We start from the raw sequence: 15,300 nt of genomic DNA, 5'->3' as shown, positions 1-15,300 counted from the left end.
CCACTTTGATGTGTGTTTCAGGTTTCAGGCCACTCTGTATAAAAATGATGCTCTCTGCTTGTCTGTTCACCATAATGAGGAATCTAAGGCTATAACTCCCCCCCCCCCGGGGGGGGGAATCAGCAACCAGCCCAGCTCTGGGAATAGTAGCCCTGGAAGTGGAATAAAGGTCTCCTAGCAACAATCAGCATCCAGAACAAACTACAGCTCCCAGAATTCTTTGGGGGAAGCCATGCCTGTTTTACGAGACATCGTAGTTCTGTTGGTGTCAGTGTGGCCTCAGTAAGACTAGCAAAAGTTCTTTTACTGGGAGGGATTGCACATGCCTATTTGAGTTAATTCTTTTACCAACAGAACATAAGTAACACTCATGCATCACATCTGGCAACCAAATACTAGAAATGAAAAGGAATGTACACCATAGCTATACCAACAGGTGAGTGTGAGTGATGTGGAAGAAGTTAGTGTACTGAACACTCCACATCCACAAACTTGTAAGATCAATGCCGGTTGTTTCTTGTGACCAGTGGGAGATATTATATAGAGCTTTCTGAAATTTTGCATTTAAGAAAAGCATTGAGACTCCTCAAAAGATTAATTTTAGGATGTTCGTTGTTCACTTGAATTCATCGGTGGACTTAAGCATGGGAGAGAGAATGTTAAAACAAAACCTAAAACATTAAAAACAAGACCCGAGCTGTAACTTCTCTCTCTTTGCATCTGGAATCTCTTATATCAGTTATATAAATAAAGACTTTCATCTTTGGCTTTTATTCTGATAGAAAAGACTTTGAAAATTCTTGTGAGATAAATGAAAGAACTTCAGTAGAGAAATTAATCTCAGCAAAATACATATATTTGTCACATCTTTGAAAGAGTATTTATCTATTCAAATGTCATTTGATTGCTATGAAAATGTTTTCTCTAGCAAACTTTAAGAGCCTTACTCCTAAGCAATGCAGAGCTGGACTTGAGATAGGAATCCGAGGTAGTGTGCTAGCCAGTGAGGGGGCGGGGAATGACCCTCTACCCCAGGGCTATTCTTGGCCTCCCATGCTTGGGGATCAATATAGAAAACCTTTATCCATGTTGTGCTTCTATTTATTGGGAGTTTTCATGTGGAGAAGCATCAAAAAACATTCCCCAATCTACTGCCTGAAGTGGTACAGTTCATTCTGCCATCTTGGCACTCCGCTCTCCAGCTTCTACCTGGTTTTACTGCATGTAATACTTTGCCTGAGAATCAGCTGCAGGAGGTTTGGGGGGGGGGGTATCCTAAATGAATGTGGCTACCAAAAGGCATTGAGGATTCTTGTTGGATTGTTTCCCTTTTTTTAACTCCAGGGTGTATCTTTTTCCTATTAACTTGCTGCTTGCATTTTTACACAAGAGTTTGAAACTATGATAGCTGCATAAGTCTTCAGCTTCTAAATTCTCTTCTGCCCCTGACATAAGCATAATATTGTTAATCATTAACTCCCCTTATAGGAAATATTAATCCCTGCTAATAAAATATTGATCAATACATTTTCTTGATGAATTCTACAAATTAGCATTCTTCAGCTCATCAAAAATGCTGCTGCTTAGAATTCGCTGCAGCATAAAGCATATATTAATCCATTTTTTTTCTTCAGGCTGTGTGAAGCCCCTTTAATGTCAGCCTCTGACTCCTCTTCACTTGCCAGGCACATTGAAATCCTCCACTGGAATTTTCTGCAACTCACTAAGATTTGCACAACTTTTGCTGGTAAGTGTAACTGTTTCTCCCACCTCACAACCAAGGCCTTCGTGTTATGAAGGGCAGATGTTGCTCCAGCTCTTTAGCACTTTCATATTAATAATTCTTTAGCCAATCCATTGGATTCATCAGATTCTTTTTTCTTTACTTTCTCTCATTTATAATTGGCACTGCTGCAGGTACAATTGCTGTGCTATTAAGGCAGACCCACAAAGCAACACCAGGTAATTAACAGCCTGGCTCACACATCAGTGCAAGCCTGTGTGCCTGGATTTAAGCTGATGGACAAACCCATCTGATGCATATTATATACTGCATATACAGTCATACCTTGGGTTACAGAAGCTTCAGGTTGTGTTCTTTTGGGTTACAGACCCGCTAAAACCCAGAAGTACCCGAACGGGTTACTTCCGGGTTTTGGTGGTCGCGCATGCACAGAAGTGCCGAATTGCAACCTGCGCATACGCAGACGTTGCGGGTTGTGAATGCTGCGGGTTGCGACTGTGCCTCCTGCACGGATCACTTTCACAACCTGAGCGTCCACTGTATTATATACTGAGATGCAAGGGTAAACATGTCTTATTCCCAAGGAAGTAGGCATAGCATTGCAGCCAGATCCTGTACTGCAGTGGCTGGTTAGGGTGTTAGCTAGGGGAATCCACTGGTGGTTCCATGGCTATTGAATCAATATCCTACAGTTATATTGAATGGCTGGGGGGCAGCTAGTACCAGGCGTATGCACAGTTGCTGTCTGAAAAGTCGCCCCTGCTGATGTCAGCAACTTCTGGTTGCATGGGGTTGACTCAGCACCCCTCACAAAGAAGCACCTTCCTTGCTACTTACCAGAGTGCATAGGTGAGGTTGACAATCACCCATTCTGAATTGCATCACATGGCTGCAGGCAGTTTCACTCAGTGCTCTGTTTCATGGGCAACTGCTGATGCTGCATGTATTCACTTGGATATAAGTCCGGCTGAATTCCACAGGGCTTCCTCTGATGTGCACCTAGAATAACGGCCATGCAATGTGATCCTTGACCAGTGTGTTGCAGCTGGAATTGGAAGATGTCTCTCATGGTCAGATCATATTGAAGTGTAGGTGTACAGTATCATGGGTCTGAGAAGTATCACACTCTGTATCCTTGCAAAGGAACCATAAATGGTTATGTGTGTCTTTTCCTCCTGGCTAAAAGCAGGCAGTTGGAGACCATTCGTAAGAACCCTGCTAGATTCATAAGAACCCAAAGGGCCGTCTAGTTCAGCATCCTTTTCTCACAGTGGCCAACCAGTTCCTAATGGAAAATTTGCAAGCAGGACATGAAGGCAATAAAGCTCTGATGCTGTTCCCCAGCAATTGGTCTTCAGAGACATATTGCCTCTGATAACTGGAGTTAGTCATCATGACTAGCACTCCATAAATCCCCTTTATCCATCAGTTCATAATCATAGAATTGTAGAGTTGGAAAGGACCCTGAGGATCATTTAGTCCAGCCTTTCTCAACCTTTGGGCCCCCAGATGTTGTTGAACTACAACTCCCATCACCCCTAGCTAGGAAGGCCAGAGCTCAAGGATGATGGGAGTTGTGGTCCAACAACATCTTGGGACCCATAAGTCGAGAACCACTGATCTAGTCCAAACAAACCCCTGCAATGCAGGGATATGAAGCTATCCTATACAGGGATCAAACCTGCAACTTTGCCATTATCACACTCTAACCAATGGAGCTATCCAGGTTATAGTGAATTCCAGGAAAGAGGGCCAGGGAGGAACTACTTATTTCAGGGGTAGCCAACATGGTGCCCTCCAGGTGTTGCTGAATCTACAATTCCTAACAGCTCCAGACAGCATGGCCGGTGGTAAGGGAAGATGGGAACTGCGGTTTTGTTAAACACCTGGAGGACACTCTATTGGCTACTCCCAGCCTAGACCAACTGTAAGGACAAAAAATGGTCAAAAGGTGTCGCATGTTGAATCCAGAAAGTTTAAATATTAATCAGTGACAAAAGATCATGCCTAAGAATCAAGTAACAGCCAGCATTATCACACTTCCCTCCACCTGCCATTTGATTCTACTCAGTTTTTCTTTTGAATATGGAATTTTACGTGTAGAATATGCTCAGTTAGGTGTATAATACGACCCAACTGTGCAGAAATGTCATGCATGCAAAATCTATGCAAAGTCCCTACTACGCTGGTGCCTGAATCAATTTAAAGAAGATGCTCCATCAAATAGGATAAAGGCAGATTAAGCACATACAAATGAAACAGTGTGAGGGCATGGGGCTTATCAGAATTTGTTGGCATGCGTGCGGAATACAAATGGAGAAAAAATTGCGTTTGGTCTTATACAAAACTCATTTAGTGACTACATCTGAAGAGGTCAGAGGTAACTACAGAAATATACAAAGTGGAGCGTTCTACTGAAAAGGTCATGAACAAACTGGAGAGAAGCATGTCACAGACAATCCCATCTTCACTTACAACACACCTGGCCTTGATGGCATAGGAAGGTCTGGGCATTCAAGGTCTCTCCAGTCTTGCAATTTGTCCACGACAACTTGTCTAAATCAAAATTGGTTTTATTATAGATCACATAAAGTGACCAGCACAATCTGCACATTAGCTCCCTGTGCCATTTAATGTCCAGCCAAGTATTACTACACCCCTCTTTGCCCCTTATTTTGTTGTGCTGTAGATGTTTGGATTGACAGTTTCTTTTAGCTTTGAAGCCCACAGCAGGGATGGAAAAATCTGTCCATTTCAGTTTCTGTTCCTCATTACTTCACGTCTCCACATTTTTACATCCGTTTGCATTAAAAAAAAAAAAGGTCATGGGAATTTTTGTGCATTTTAGTTTAGGTTTTCTCCACATTTTGTAGGCAATTTTACTTGATAGAAAGAGTTTGCACACAATCTTCCTTAATATAATCCATTTTGTATTTTATTTTCACAGAATGCTTGCATTTTTATACACACTTTCCCCTAACACAACACATTTATGTACACGCAGCTTGGTTGGAGAGCTTCACTGCAAAATTCAGAGAAGTGCAATTTTTGAGGCTCCTGTATTGTATTGGGAAGTGTGAATTAGGTAGGTCCACATAAAAATGCAAACCAAACCACATTTCTCTCTCATCTGAACTCTATAGCAGTGTGCTTGAGGTTAAGCTAGCCCTGCCACACAAATGTTCCTATCTACCAGCCACAACATGCTCAAACTAAAGTAAGCACATATCTAGGAAGTGAGAATTGAAAAAGCAATCTCCATAACACTGCAACACAAATCTCTTCACTTTGTTTCAGGTTGTTATACCATGGTCTCTCTCCCACCCCGGTATATCAAAATGCATATCTATTTTCCCCCAGCAGTTTGAAAGCACGTCAAAGTGCAAGAAGATAAATAGGTACCGCTGCGGTGGGAAGGTAAACAGCATTTCTGTGCGCTCTGGTTTCCGTCATGGTGTTCTGTTGTGCCAGTAGTGGTTTAGTCATGCTGGCCACATGACCTGGAAAGCTGTCTGATAAGTAGATAAATAGGTTATCTACTTCCCCAGCGGGAAGGTAAACAGCATTTCTGTGCACTGCTCTGGTTCGTCAGAAGCGGCTTAGTAGTCATTCTGGCCACATGAACTGGAAGCTGTCTGCGGACAAACGCTGGCTCCCTCGACCTATAGAGCGAGATAAGCGCGCAACTCCAGAGTCGTCTGCGACTGGACCTAACAGTCAGTGGTACCTTTACCTTTACTACTTTTATGAATTGACACCTAAAAGATAACCCCAGATCTCTCAACTACCATACCCAGCAAATTTTTATCTCAGACTTGGAGTACCTCATATCAATCTACCCTGTTGAAGATGCAGAATCATAAAGGATGAGGGCTGGACTCTCTCATACCCTCCAACATTCCTCTGATGAAAATAGGGATGTCCTAAGGAAAAGCAGGATATTCCAGGGTCAAATCAGAAACCTGGATGGCTTCTGTAAATCCAGGACTGTTCCTGGAAAATAGGGGCACCTGGATAGTCTGCTCTCTGGATCCAGTTGTAACTGGAGCATGACTCCAAAAAGTCCTAGCTGAATCTCTTTGTGTTATCCGCCTCAGCATCTGTTTCTGTTGCCTCCTTTTCCTGAAGTTAGCACTGAAGGGGTAAAGGGTGAAAATGGGGGGTTGCGCTAGGCCTAGACACAGCTGTGAGCATTTGCAACCACATTTAGAGATGCTGGAAGCAATAGGAAATGTAGTTTCTGTGGTTCCCAAAATTTCTGGACTCTATTCCGAGTGTGTGAAGCATTTCATGTCTCCATTTGTGATGATCCTGAAAATACTTTATGGGCACAAAGTGCTACAGAAATGAGAAAATGAAGCCTTTTTGAACATTACATTTGCCTCAGTATCATGTGGAGTCATTTAGGTGAAAATGTCCTGGTAGAATGACCTATCATATCATTCAGGAAAGAGTTGTGCACACAAGTGATCAGGTATCCAGTATCCAACTTATGAACTCCCTCCTCCACACACTGAAAAAGTGTGTGTGTGTGTGTGTGTGTGTAAAATTTCATGAAGCCATCCTCAACGTAATTCTTCATTGAGGTCCATTGGAGTTAAAAGGAGAAAACAGGATTCTGATACATTTTACCTCCCAGCAGAAAGTGAAGAAGAATAACTAAGAGCTGGAGATAGCTGAGTTGCAGAATTTGTAAATAATGAAAACCAAACACAGGGATTCTCTGCTAACTTGATTTTTATTCCTCGCTAGGCAATGCATAATGCCGTAACATTTTTCAGCATACATTGAAAAACACTTCCCTGTTTTAGAGCACAGGTATTTAGGAATAGGATATTTCACTGCTGAATGTGAACAAAAGCAAAATGAGGTAATCTTTAAGGCTGCAGTTTGTTACTTACCTTGGAGTAAGCTGCATCGAACTCAGTGGCTCATACTTCTGAATAGACATTTATAGAAATGCCCTGTTAGCAACATAAACCGGGAGATGTATTCTGCAAATAGCCACAAGCAAGATGTCACTAGAAAAAAATAGAAAGGCTTTTTGTTGAAGAAGTGTGACAGCTGAAGGTCCTTTGGGTTTAGGTGTTTGTTTGTTTTTAAATCACTCCCTGTTTTGATTTTAAAAAATATATATTAAAAAAAGATTGCATTGCTCAAGTAGTTTGTTCAAGCCTCTTGGAATAGCTTGAGTTACATCCTGTGTTTCAAAAATGAGGATCTATCTATGATCTCAAGGGAGAGATGCCACAGAATAGCTGGAGAAATCGGAGACCATGGACAAATAGCAAGCTGTGATGTCTGATAAGTATCTGCACAGGGTTCTGAAGTGGTCCAACCCCCTGGCAGGTGCAGAGACTAACCAATGTATCTGTACCATCCCTCTCTAGAAGAGAGAGGCAGAAGTTTGTTTGGGTTGTATGTCTTGTATCCAGCAAGCACAGAACTAAAACAAATAGCAGGTTTCTGTCTATGTTTTGGGTGATGGAGGGAGCAGAGACCACCCCTCTCTCCCTACATCTCCAGCTGTAGCCAATCACAGTTTTGTTATGGAAATTGCAGGTATATGCCTCAGGATGGGGTGATGGATGTCTCTTTATTGAACCAATAATTAGTGTGATGGGTTCACTTTCAGCCCTGGAATGTCAAGGGCATTAGCTTTTGGAAGATGACTCATCCTTCCTCTAAGGCTAAGCTAAGAGTGAATCTTAAGGCCTCTGTGTAAAAGAAAGTAGAACATGAAGAAGACACAAAGTACCCAAATCCATATAAACATTGTATTTTAGCATCAAATAAATTTAGAAAGATGTATTCTGTGGGAAAACACATTCAAAATAGCTATTTAAATATAAATCCTGTATGGATTTTTTATTTTTTTAAAATGCAGGTATGAGATGGAATACAGTGGTGCCCCGCAAGACGAATGCCTCGCAAGATGAAAAACTCGCTAGACGAAAGGGTTTTCCGTTTTCGCGTTGCTTCACTAGACGAATTTCCCTATGGGCTTGCTTGGCAAGACGAAAACATCTTGCGCTTTTTTTTAAAAGCCGCTTGAAGAGGCGCAGTTGCAATGGACCGTGCTTTGCAAGACGAAAAACATCGCAAGACGAAAAGACTCGCGGAATGAATTCTTTTCGTCTTGTGAGGCACCACTGTACTTAGAACAAAGGAAGAGCCTGCTGGATCCGGCCAATGACCCATCTAGCCCAGCATCCGGTTCTGACAGTTGCCAATCAGATGTTCTATTGGGAAACCCCTAAGGAGGACCCGAACACAGTAGCCCTCCTCCTTCCTCTCTTCTGAATAAAGACATGCAAAACTTTGTTTGTTTGAAATGCATTTGCGTTTTCTTTGTTGTAAGCTACTCTGAGCATGATTCTTTTATGTGGAAAAGAAGCATACAAATAAAACTGGGAGGGGAGGAACCTGGAAGTGACATGACCAGAAATCCACTGATAACCAGCACCTCCTTCTTCCGCCCCCCACCCCCTAGTCATTGCCTGAGAATGGAAGAGGTTGCACCATTTCCATCTTACCTGCAGGGCATGCCCGCCCCACCGTCTGCCCTCTGCTCATACCTCTGGCCTCTCACTACTGATACCATTCACTCCTCCTATTAGGGGGGAAATGGCCCACCATTTGTGCCTGCAATGGAAGCAGAGCGACTCTATCTCAGGCATCAATAATAATAATAATAATAATAATAATAATAATAATAATAACAATAATTTCTTATTTATACCCCGCCCATCTGGCTGGGCCTCCCCAGCCACTCTGGGCGGCTTCCATAAAAACCAAAAATACAATAAAATATCACACGTTAAAAACTTCCCTGAACAGGGCTGCCTTAAGATGTCTCCTGAATGTCAGGTAGTTGTTTATCGCTTTGACATCTGCTGGAAGGGCGTTCCACAGGGCGGGCGCCACTACCGAGAAGGCCCTCTGCCTGGTTCCCTGTAGCTTTGCTTCTCGCAATGAGGGAACTGCCAGAAGGCCCTCGGCGCTGGACCTCAGCGTCCGGGCAGAATGATGGGGGTGGAGACGCTCCTTCAGGTATACTGGACCGAGGCCGTTTAGGGCTTTAAAGGTCAGCACCAACACTTTGAATTGTGCTCGGAAACGTACTGGGAGCCAATGCAGGTCTTTCAAGACCGGTGTTATATGGTCTCGGCGGCCGCTCCCAGTCACCAGTCTAGCTGCCGCATTCTGGATTAGTTGTAGTTTCCGAGTCACCTTCAAAGGTAGCCCCACGTAGAGTGCATTGCAGTAGTCCAAGCGGGAGATAACCAGAGCATGCACCACTCTGGCGAGACAGTCCGCAGGCAGATAGGGTCTCAGCCTACGTACCAGATGGAGCTGGTAAACAGCTGCCCTGGACACAGATTTGACCTGTGCCTCCATGGACAGCTGTGAGTCCAAAATGACTCCCAGGCTGTGCACCTGGTCCTTCAGGGGCACAGTTACCCCATTCAGGACCAGGGAATCCTCCACACCTGCCCGCCTCCTGTCCCCCAAAAACAGTACTTCTGTCTTGTCAGGATTCAACCTCAATCTGTTAGCCGCCATCCATCCTCCAACTGCCTCCAGACACTCACACAGGACCTTCACCGCCTTCACTGGTTCTGATTTAAAAGAGAGGTAGAGCTGGGTATCATCCGCATACTGATGAACACCCAGCCCAAACCTCCTGATGATCTCTCCCAGCGGCCGCATGTAAATGTTGAAAAGCATGGGGGAGAGGACAGAACCCTGAGGCACCCCACAAGTGAGAGCCCAGGGGTCTGAACACTCATCCCCCACCACCACTTTCTGAACACGGCCCAGGAGGAAGGAGCGGAACCACTGTATAACAGTGCCCCCAGCTCCCAGCCCCTCAAGACGGTCCAGAAGGATGCTATGGTCGATGGTATCAAACGCCGCTGAGAGATCCAGCAGAACTAGGAAACAGCTCTCACCTTTGTCCCTAGCCCGCCGGAGATCATCAACCAGTGCGACCAAGGCAGTTTCAGTCCCATGATGAGGCCTGAATCCCGACTGGAAGGGATCCAAATGGTCCGCTTCTTCCAGGCGTGCCTGGAGTTGTTCGGCAACCGCTCGCTCAATCACCTTGCCCAGGAATGGAAGATTTGAGACTGGGTGATAGTTGGCCATCGTGGCCGCATCTAAAGATGGTTTTTTAAGAAGCGGTTTAATAACCGCCTCTTTCAGCGGGTCTGGGAAGGCTCCCTCACAGAGGGAAGCATTCACCACCCCACGAAGCCCATTGCCCAGTCCTTCCCAGCTAGCTTTTATAAGCCAAGATGGGCAAGGATCCAGGAGACAGGTGGTTGGTTTCACTCGTCCAAGCAGCCTGTCCACATCCTCGGAGGTAACAGATTGGAATTGATCCCACTCAACTTGACTAGACAGGACTTTAGCACTCTCCCGCCCCGGCCCTGCTCCCACGGTGGAGTCTACTTCTTCCCGAATCTGAGCGATTTTATCAAGCTGTGGAGTGCTTTGCTTCTGAGTGGAGGAAAGGGCAGTGACCAAGCCAGCTAGCCAATGGCGAAGAACGATCATATATTTGTTTGGTTTGCTGATATGCTACATATACACATACATGGAAAAAGAGACTGTCATGGCACTGGGAACAAGCCTTAACCTGTTTCTTTGATTGGTCTGTGGTGGCCCTTACGCTAAGAAAGAACGACTTGCCTACTTACTGTAGATGAGCATGGACTTGAATCTGTGGTTATTTACAACCCAAGAAAAGCAGCTTGCCATGTAGGATAAAGTCACTGTGCTGGTTTCCTGGCAGGTGGGTTGCTGCTGCTCAAAGGGAGGGAGGAAAGTGAGGCATTGGGGAGTTTGGTGCTGGTCCAACACAGGAGCAAGAGCACCAGATGGGCTCTGCTGCTGTGTTTGCACCAAAAGTGCTGAGTATGCAGGGTTGTGGGTGCTCTAGCTCCCACATTTCCCACGACAGGGCTGGGCACCCACAACTTTTTGTGTTGGGGCCATGCACGCTGTGGCAGCATGCACATCCAACGTCAGCACACCCACTGACGTGCTTGTCCAATGTCAGATGCCCACACACCCATGGCATGTGCAGCCCCGGCCACCCACGGTTCCAGGACCAAGCTGGTGGGCCTGGTTTGCACCACGCAGATCTCCCCTCCACTTCACCTCTCCTAGTAAGCAACAGTGACTCACCTACCAGGAAGCTAGCATAGCAGCTCTGCCCCACCTGGTGAACCACTTCTGTGCCCAATCACAGCATTCTGTAGCTGTACCACTATAGCAGCTTTTAAGAGCCCTAGAAGGGTCAAGAAGTGAGCACTGCCTTGAGGTCTTGTTCGTAGCTTTTCTCCTCTGGGTGTGCTTGAGCACCTATTTATCCAGCCACGAAATGGGATGTTGCTGAATTCCTGAAGCCGTAATGGGTCCATGGAGAATCAAACAGTTGCATTTAAACCTTTTGGCATGTAGGTGAATTGTTTCATTTTTCTCATCCACATCATCATTTCCTCCTCCATTCTCCTTCCTTAAATAGTCATTTAAAATGAGAAAAATATAAGTGGAGACCTCTGACCTCTGTGTTTAGTTAATGATGTATTGGCTCTCATGCCCTTAAGGAAACAGAAACCTTCAGCATGATGGCTCCTCATTGTTGCAAAGCTCAGGGCAAGGCATTCTTGTTTAGCCAAGAGAAGCCCACAGTGCCTCCATTCATTTCTGTAATGGCTTGGTTGACCTTCATGAAAAGAAAGTTACATTACGGATATAAGCCATTTTAGCAAGAGAGCGATAATAATAGTATTTGATCTCCTTTAGAAGCTATCCTGCATTACTATATCTGCAATTCACTCAGGATCTTTCTGCAGATGGAGACATGTGTGTGTTTTGTGGGGGAAGGGGAGAGGGATAGAAGGAAGTGGTCCCACCCTGCAATTCCATTCATTTTTTGCAAGTTACATTTGCAAGGTGCCCAAGATGGAGCTAATAAAGTCCAGTAGAAAGGATGATAGCAAAGTACAGTACCTTTGGAGGAAAAGAGTGTTCCTTACCTGCTTGTGAGACTCATCTCATCATTTTGGTTCTATCTAGAGTGATGAATTGTTCACACAGAGTCTTCTTCCATTTTATAAATAGGCACCCAGGGTATACAGGATCTTTCTGTTCTATGAATTCCACCACCCATGTGCTGTCAGCTTTGCTCCTTAGAGTAGCAGCACCCAGCATTATACTCTCTCCCTGCCCCACCCAGCCTTCCCATGAAGGAGACAAGCTAGATGGGATCACTGGAGACCATTTGTGAAGTGGAGCCCAACAGTATGAACTTTCCCTTTTCCTTGGGTCCTACTTTCCTTGAAGGCGCTTTCTAGCCAACTGGAGTTCCAACCATCCGACGAAGACAGAGACAAACTTCTGTCATTCTCCTCTGATTCATAAGTGGTTGAGAGACAGAGAGAAAATGGACTACTTTGAAGTGAGACACAGCCCTAGCACTACCTAGCAACAGCACTGGCTCCACCCAGTATCAGCTCCTGCAGAAATGTGGGGAAATGAATTTAAGATTGGAAAAATGAAAAACTGAAAGAACTGAATTTCACATAGCCTTACATCCCTATGCTGCCCTTAACTTTTATCTTGCATTGGGGATTAATTATAGAATAATACATGAATGCATGGCTTTCTCTGTCTCTTGCCAATTCTTTTTCTCATTTACAAGTTTCCATTTTTAAAAATATATACACTGAACTGCATGAATTCTGATAGAATACTTGGCACTTTTAAAAAGTGTTTGCATGACTCCTAATGGATGAAAACATTACCTTGGAATTTGGTTCCCATGCAACTTTGCTGATGCCAGATCATGAAATAGAGGCTTCCTGCAGGGATAAAACAACCTGCTGACATCATTCTCTAGATAAATTGTGTGGTTGACCAAATCTGATGTAATATCTTTCCAGCTCTATATGATTATAGAATAATTTTGCATGCTATACCCGGAGCAGAAAAGATCATAGAGGAGAAATAATATGATCTTTCCCCTCTGACAATTCTTGGTTCTTCAGTTCTGACTATAAGAATCTGCACTGAATTTTCATGAGGTTCAATATTTGTGCCCAAACTTGGGGTGCGTAAAAAATGTCTGTGAAAATCCCCTACTTGCATTATTTCTTAGCTGTCTGCAGCTATTTCCCCCAATCTGTCTTTTGGTGAGGGAGAAGAAAATGCCTAGAGAATAAGTTAACATTCCCTCTCATTGGGACATACATCTCAATGTACACCTCATTGCTCCTTTCAGTGGGATGAACATCCCAGTGTTAGCCAGCGTGCTCTTGGTTACCCCAGCACTGAGGGTTCATCAACAGCGGCTTACTCCCTCTTTCCTTAAAACCCTAATGGACAGTTTCACATAATTTGAACACATGACATTTCTCCATATCTAGTCTGATCATCTAGCTTCATATTGTCCACACTGACTGACTATTCCAGGAACTGAACCTAGAGCATATGATCTATCACTGAGTTATAGCCTCTCCCCCAAATGAGGGTCAATTAATATTCATTACCACAATTGACTGTTCCTGCTATGCAGAGTTAGAATCATGTGAACATACAGAATATGGCTGTCATCTGCTGAGTCAAATTATTGTTTGATGTATCCCATTGTTGCTTCTTCCACCTGGCAGATCTCAAACAGAGGTTTTAGCCTTGTTGAGACCCTTCAACTGAAAACACTGGAGATTAAACCTTAGGCACATAAAACATATCTTCCACTATTGTGTTATTGCCTTTCGAATCCACATCTTTCAAGAGTCAGACAGAGAGAGTACATAACAGTGAAAGCCGTGAAACAGGGCTGCACCATTTAGAACAGTGTCGCAGCACATATTGCCAGCCTGGAAGAGCACGTCAGTTATTGCAGTGGAGTAGTATTGGGTTCCTACTAGCAGCCTTAAGCTTATAACTACTTTAGGCAATAGTGTTCTCCTCCTCCTCAAGCAATGTTTGCTAACTTATCTTGAACTGCCTCAATACGTTTTGCTGCAATAGTGGCTGTCAGGGATGGATAGCAGCATGCATCTAGCCTCCCAGCAGTAGTGTCACTGCAGCTTGCTGGAAGGCAGAGACAAGGCAATGCGGAGGTTAGTGCTATGTGGATGTACCAGCCAAAGGTCTGGGCTGTTTTCAGTGTTGTGTGGCACAGCACTGACTTCCTCACTATCTTGCCCCTCTCCTTCCTGGTAAGCCACAGCAACATGAGTGCTGGGAGGTCTTGTACACATCGCCAGCCCACCCCTCTGGCCACTACACTTTTGCTACCTGAGGTGGCACAGCATGTGCCTTCCCATCCTCCAAGTCCAGGCATACAGAACCGAAGACTAGCTAAGTTATTTTGGCACCCAAGGCAGACATTTCTACAAGCACCTCTCTTTGGGGATAAAAATTCAATAATAAATGAAGAATTTGCTACCTTTTCACAATGCCCCAAACCAGTTCCCCGAAGCATCTGCTTTACTCCACCAAATGGTAGGACCGGCTTGGCTGGTAGGAGCCATTTTGGAATGCCCTGCTCTGTAGTGAGGGCTGAAGAAATTTGCTGAGCCTGGGAAGAGAGAAAATATTTGAGGCAACACATTAATTCTCATTCTCCCCCCGCCTTTTTTTTGTCTGTTCTAGAAACAAAAGGGAGAATGAAGAGAGTCTGTTTAATTTGTGAATTTCATAGCTTCAGCTTCGCGAGACGGCGTCCCCCACTCCCACTCCCCACAACAACAGGCATGGAAAGAGCTCTGAGTATTAACAGTGGCTGATCAATAACTAATCCGCAGTGTCCCAGTTACCAGCTTGATAGAGAAAATTCACGGTGCTTAAGTAATTCTAACTAATCTTAATGAATGCTGCCATACTCGCATGCCTGCTGAGCACTGTGAAATTTATAGAAAAATGTCATTTTGCTGCTCTGTATATTTTTCTCTCACTCATCAAAGCAGCATAAAAAATGCCCTTAGAAATCTGCTATCTTTGGCTGCCAGATGAGGGCTTCAGAAGGCAAGCACTCATTTTTGTGTGTGTCATAAGCAGAGAAGATTATGAATACATTATCAAGTTAACATTTTTTAAAAAATAAAAATAAAAATCAAAACACCTAATTTTACATTCTTACTTATTCATTCCATGCCCATAACCGCCTCAGCCCTCTGTCACCTCCTGCCCATTCCTTTCTGAATAAAGAGCATAATGCCAAACTACAGACGTGCTACAGACAAGACCTGTTGACACATGTTTGTACTCTATTTTTTATTATACGCTTTTGCTTTGAAAACAGCTGAGAAAAGAGCAATCTGGTATTTCCAAAATGGCTTATTTATGTATTTGGTGCTTTCAGTTGGGACTAGCATCTGCTTGCTACTTTTCTTAGTGAACGGTTGGAGAAATGTAATTGTAAACACGATCAGTTTCCTGGGAAGCCAGAAGAGAAAATGCTGAGGGTGGGGGAGAGAGAGAGACCCTGCTGGAAAGAGTAATATGCCTCATGGCCTGCATTATATTAAATCAAATGA

General features: G+C 44.2%; 1 protein-coding gene across 6 annotated transcripts; it reads left to right on the top strand.

Moving 5' to 3' along the window:
• The first annotated feature begins 221 nt into the window (after positions 1-221).
• Positions 222-14,738, top strand: LOC308585518 (uncharacterized protein). Of its 6 annotated transcripts, none has more exons than XR_014007463.1 (4): positions 222-436; positions 1,635-1,747; positions 1,918-1,962; positions 7,632-7,647. XR_014007463.1 is itself a non-coding variant. In XM_081191205.1 (4 exons), exons 1-4 carry the CDS (start codon positions 402-404, stop codon positions 14,548-14,550), a joined length of 276 nt encoding a protein of 91 aa, XP_081047331.1. In that variant the 5' UTR covers positions 222-401; the 3' UTR covers positions 14,551-14,738. The 6 variants fall into 6 exon arrangements, 3 of the variants coding, with proteins under 3 accessions (XP_081047331.1, XP_081047329.1, XP_081047330.1); XM_081191205.1 differs by lacking the exon at positions 7,632-7,647 and adding an exon at positions 14,417-14,738 and having other exon boundaries at positions 1,686-1,747; XM_081191203.1 differs by lacking the exon at positions 7,632-7,647 and adding an exon at positions 14,417-14,738.
• Positions 14,739-15,300: the final 562 nt, after the last annotated feature.

The sequence above is a fragment of the Podarcis bocagei genome (assembly GCF_964188305.1).
Source record: "Podarcis bocagei genome assembly, chromosome: 4".
NCBI classification, from domain to species: domain Eukaryota; kingdom Metazoa; phylum Chordata; class Lepidosauria; order Squamata; family Lacertidae; genus Podarcis; species Podarcis bocagei.
Note: the sequence above shows the minus strand (reverse complement) of the source record. Positions and strands in the feature narration are given on the sequence as shown.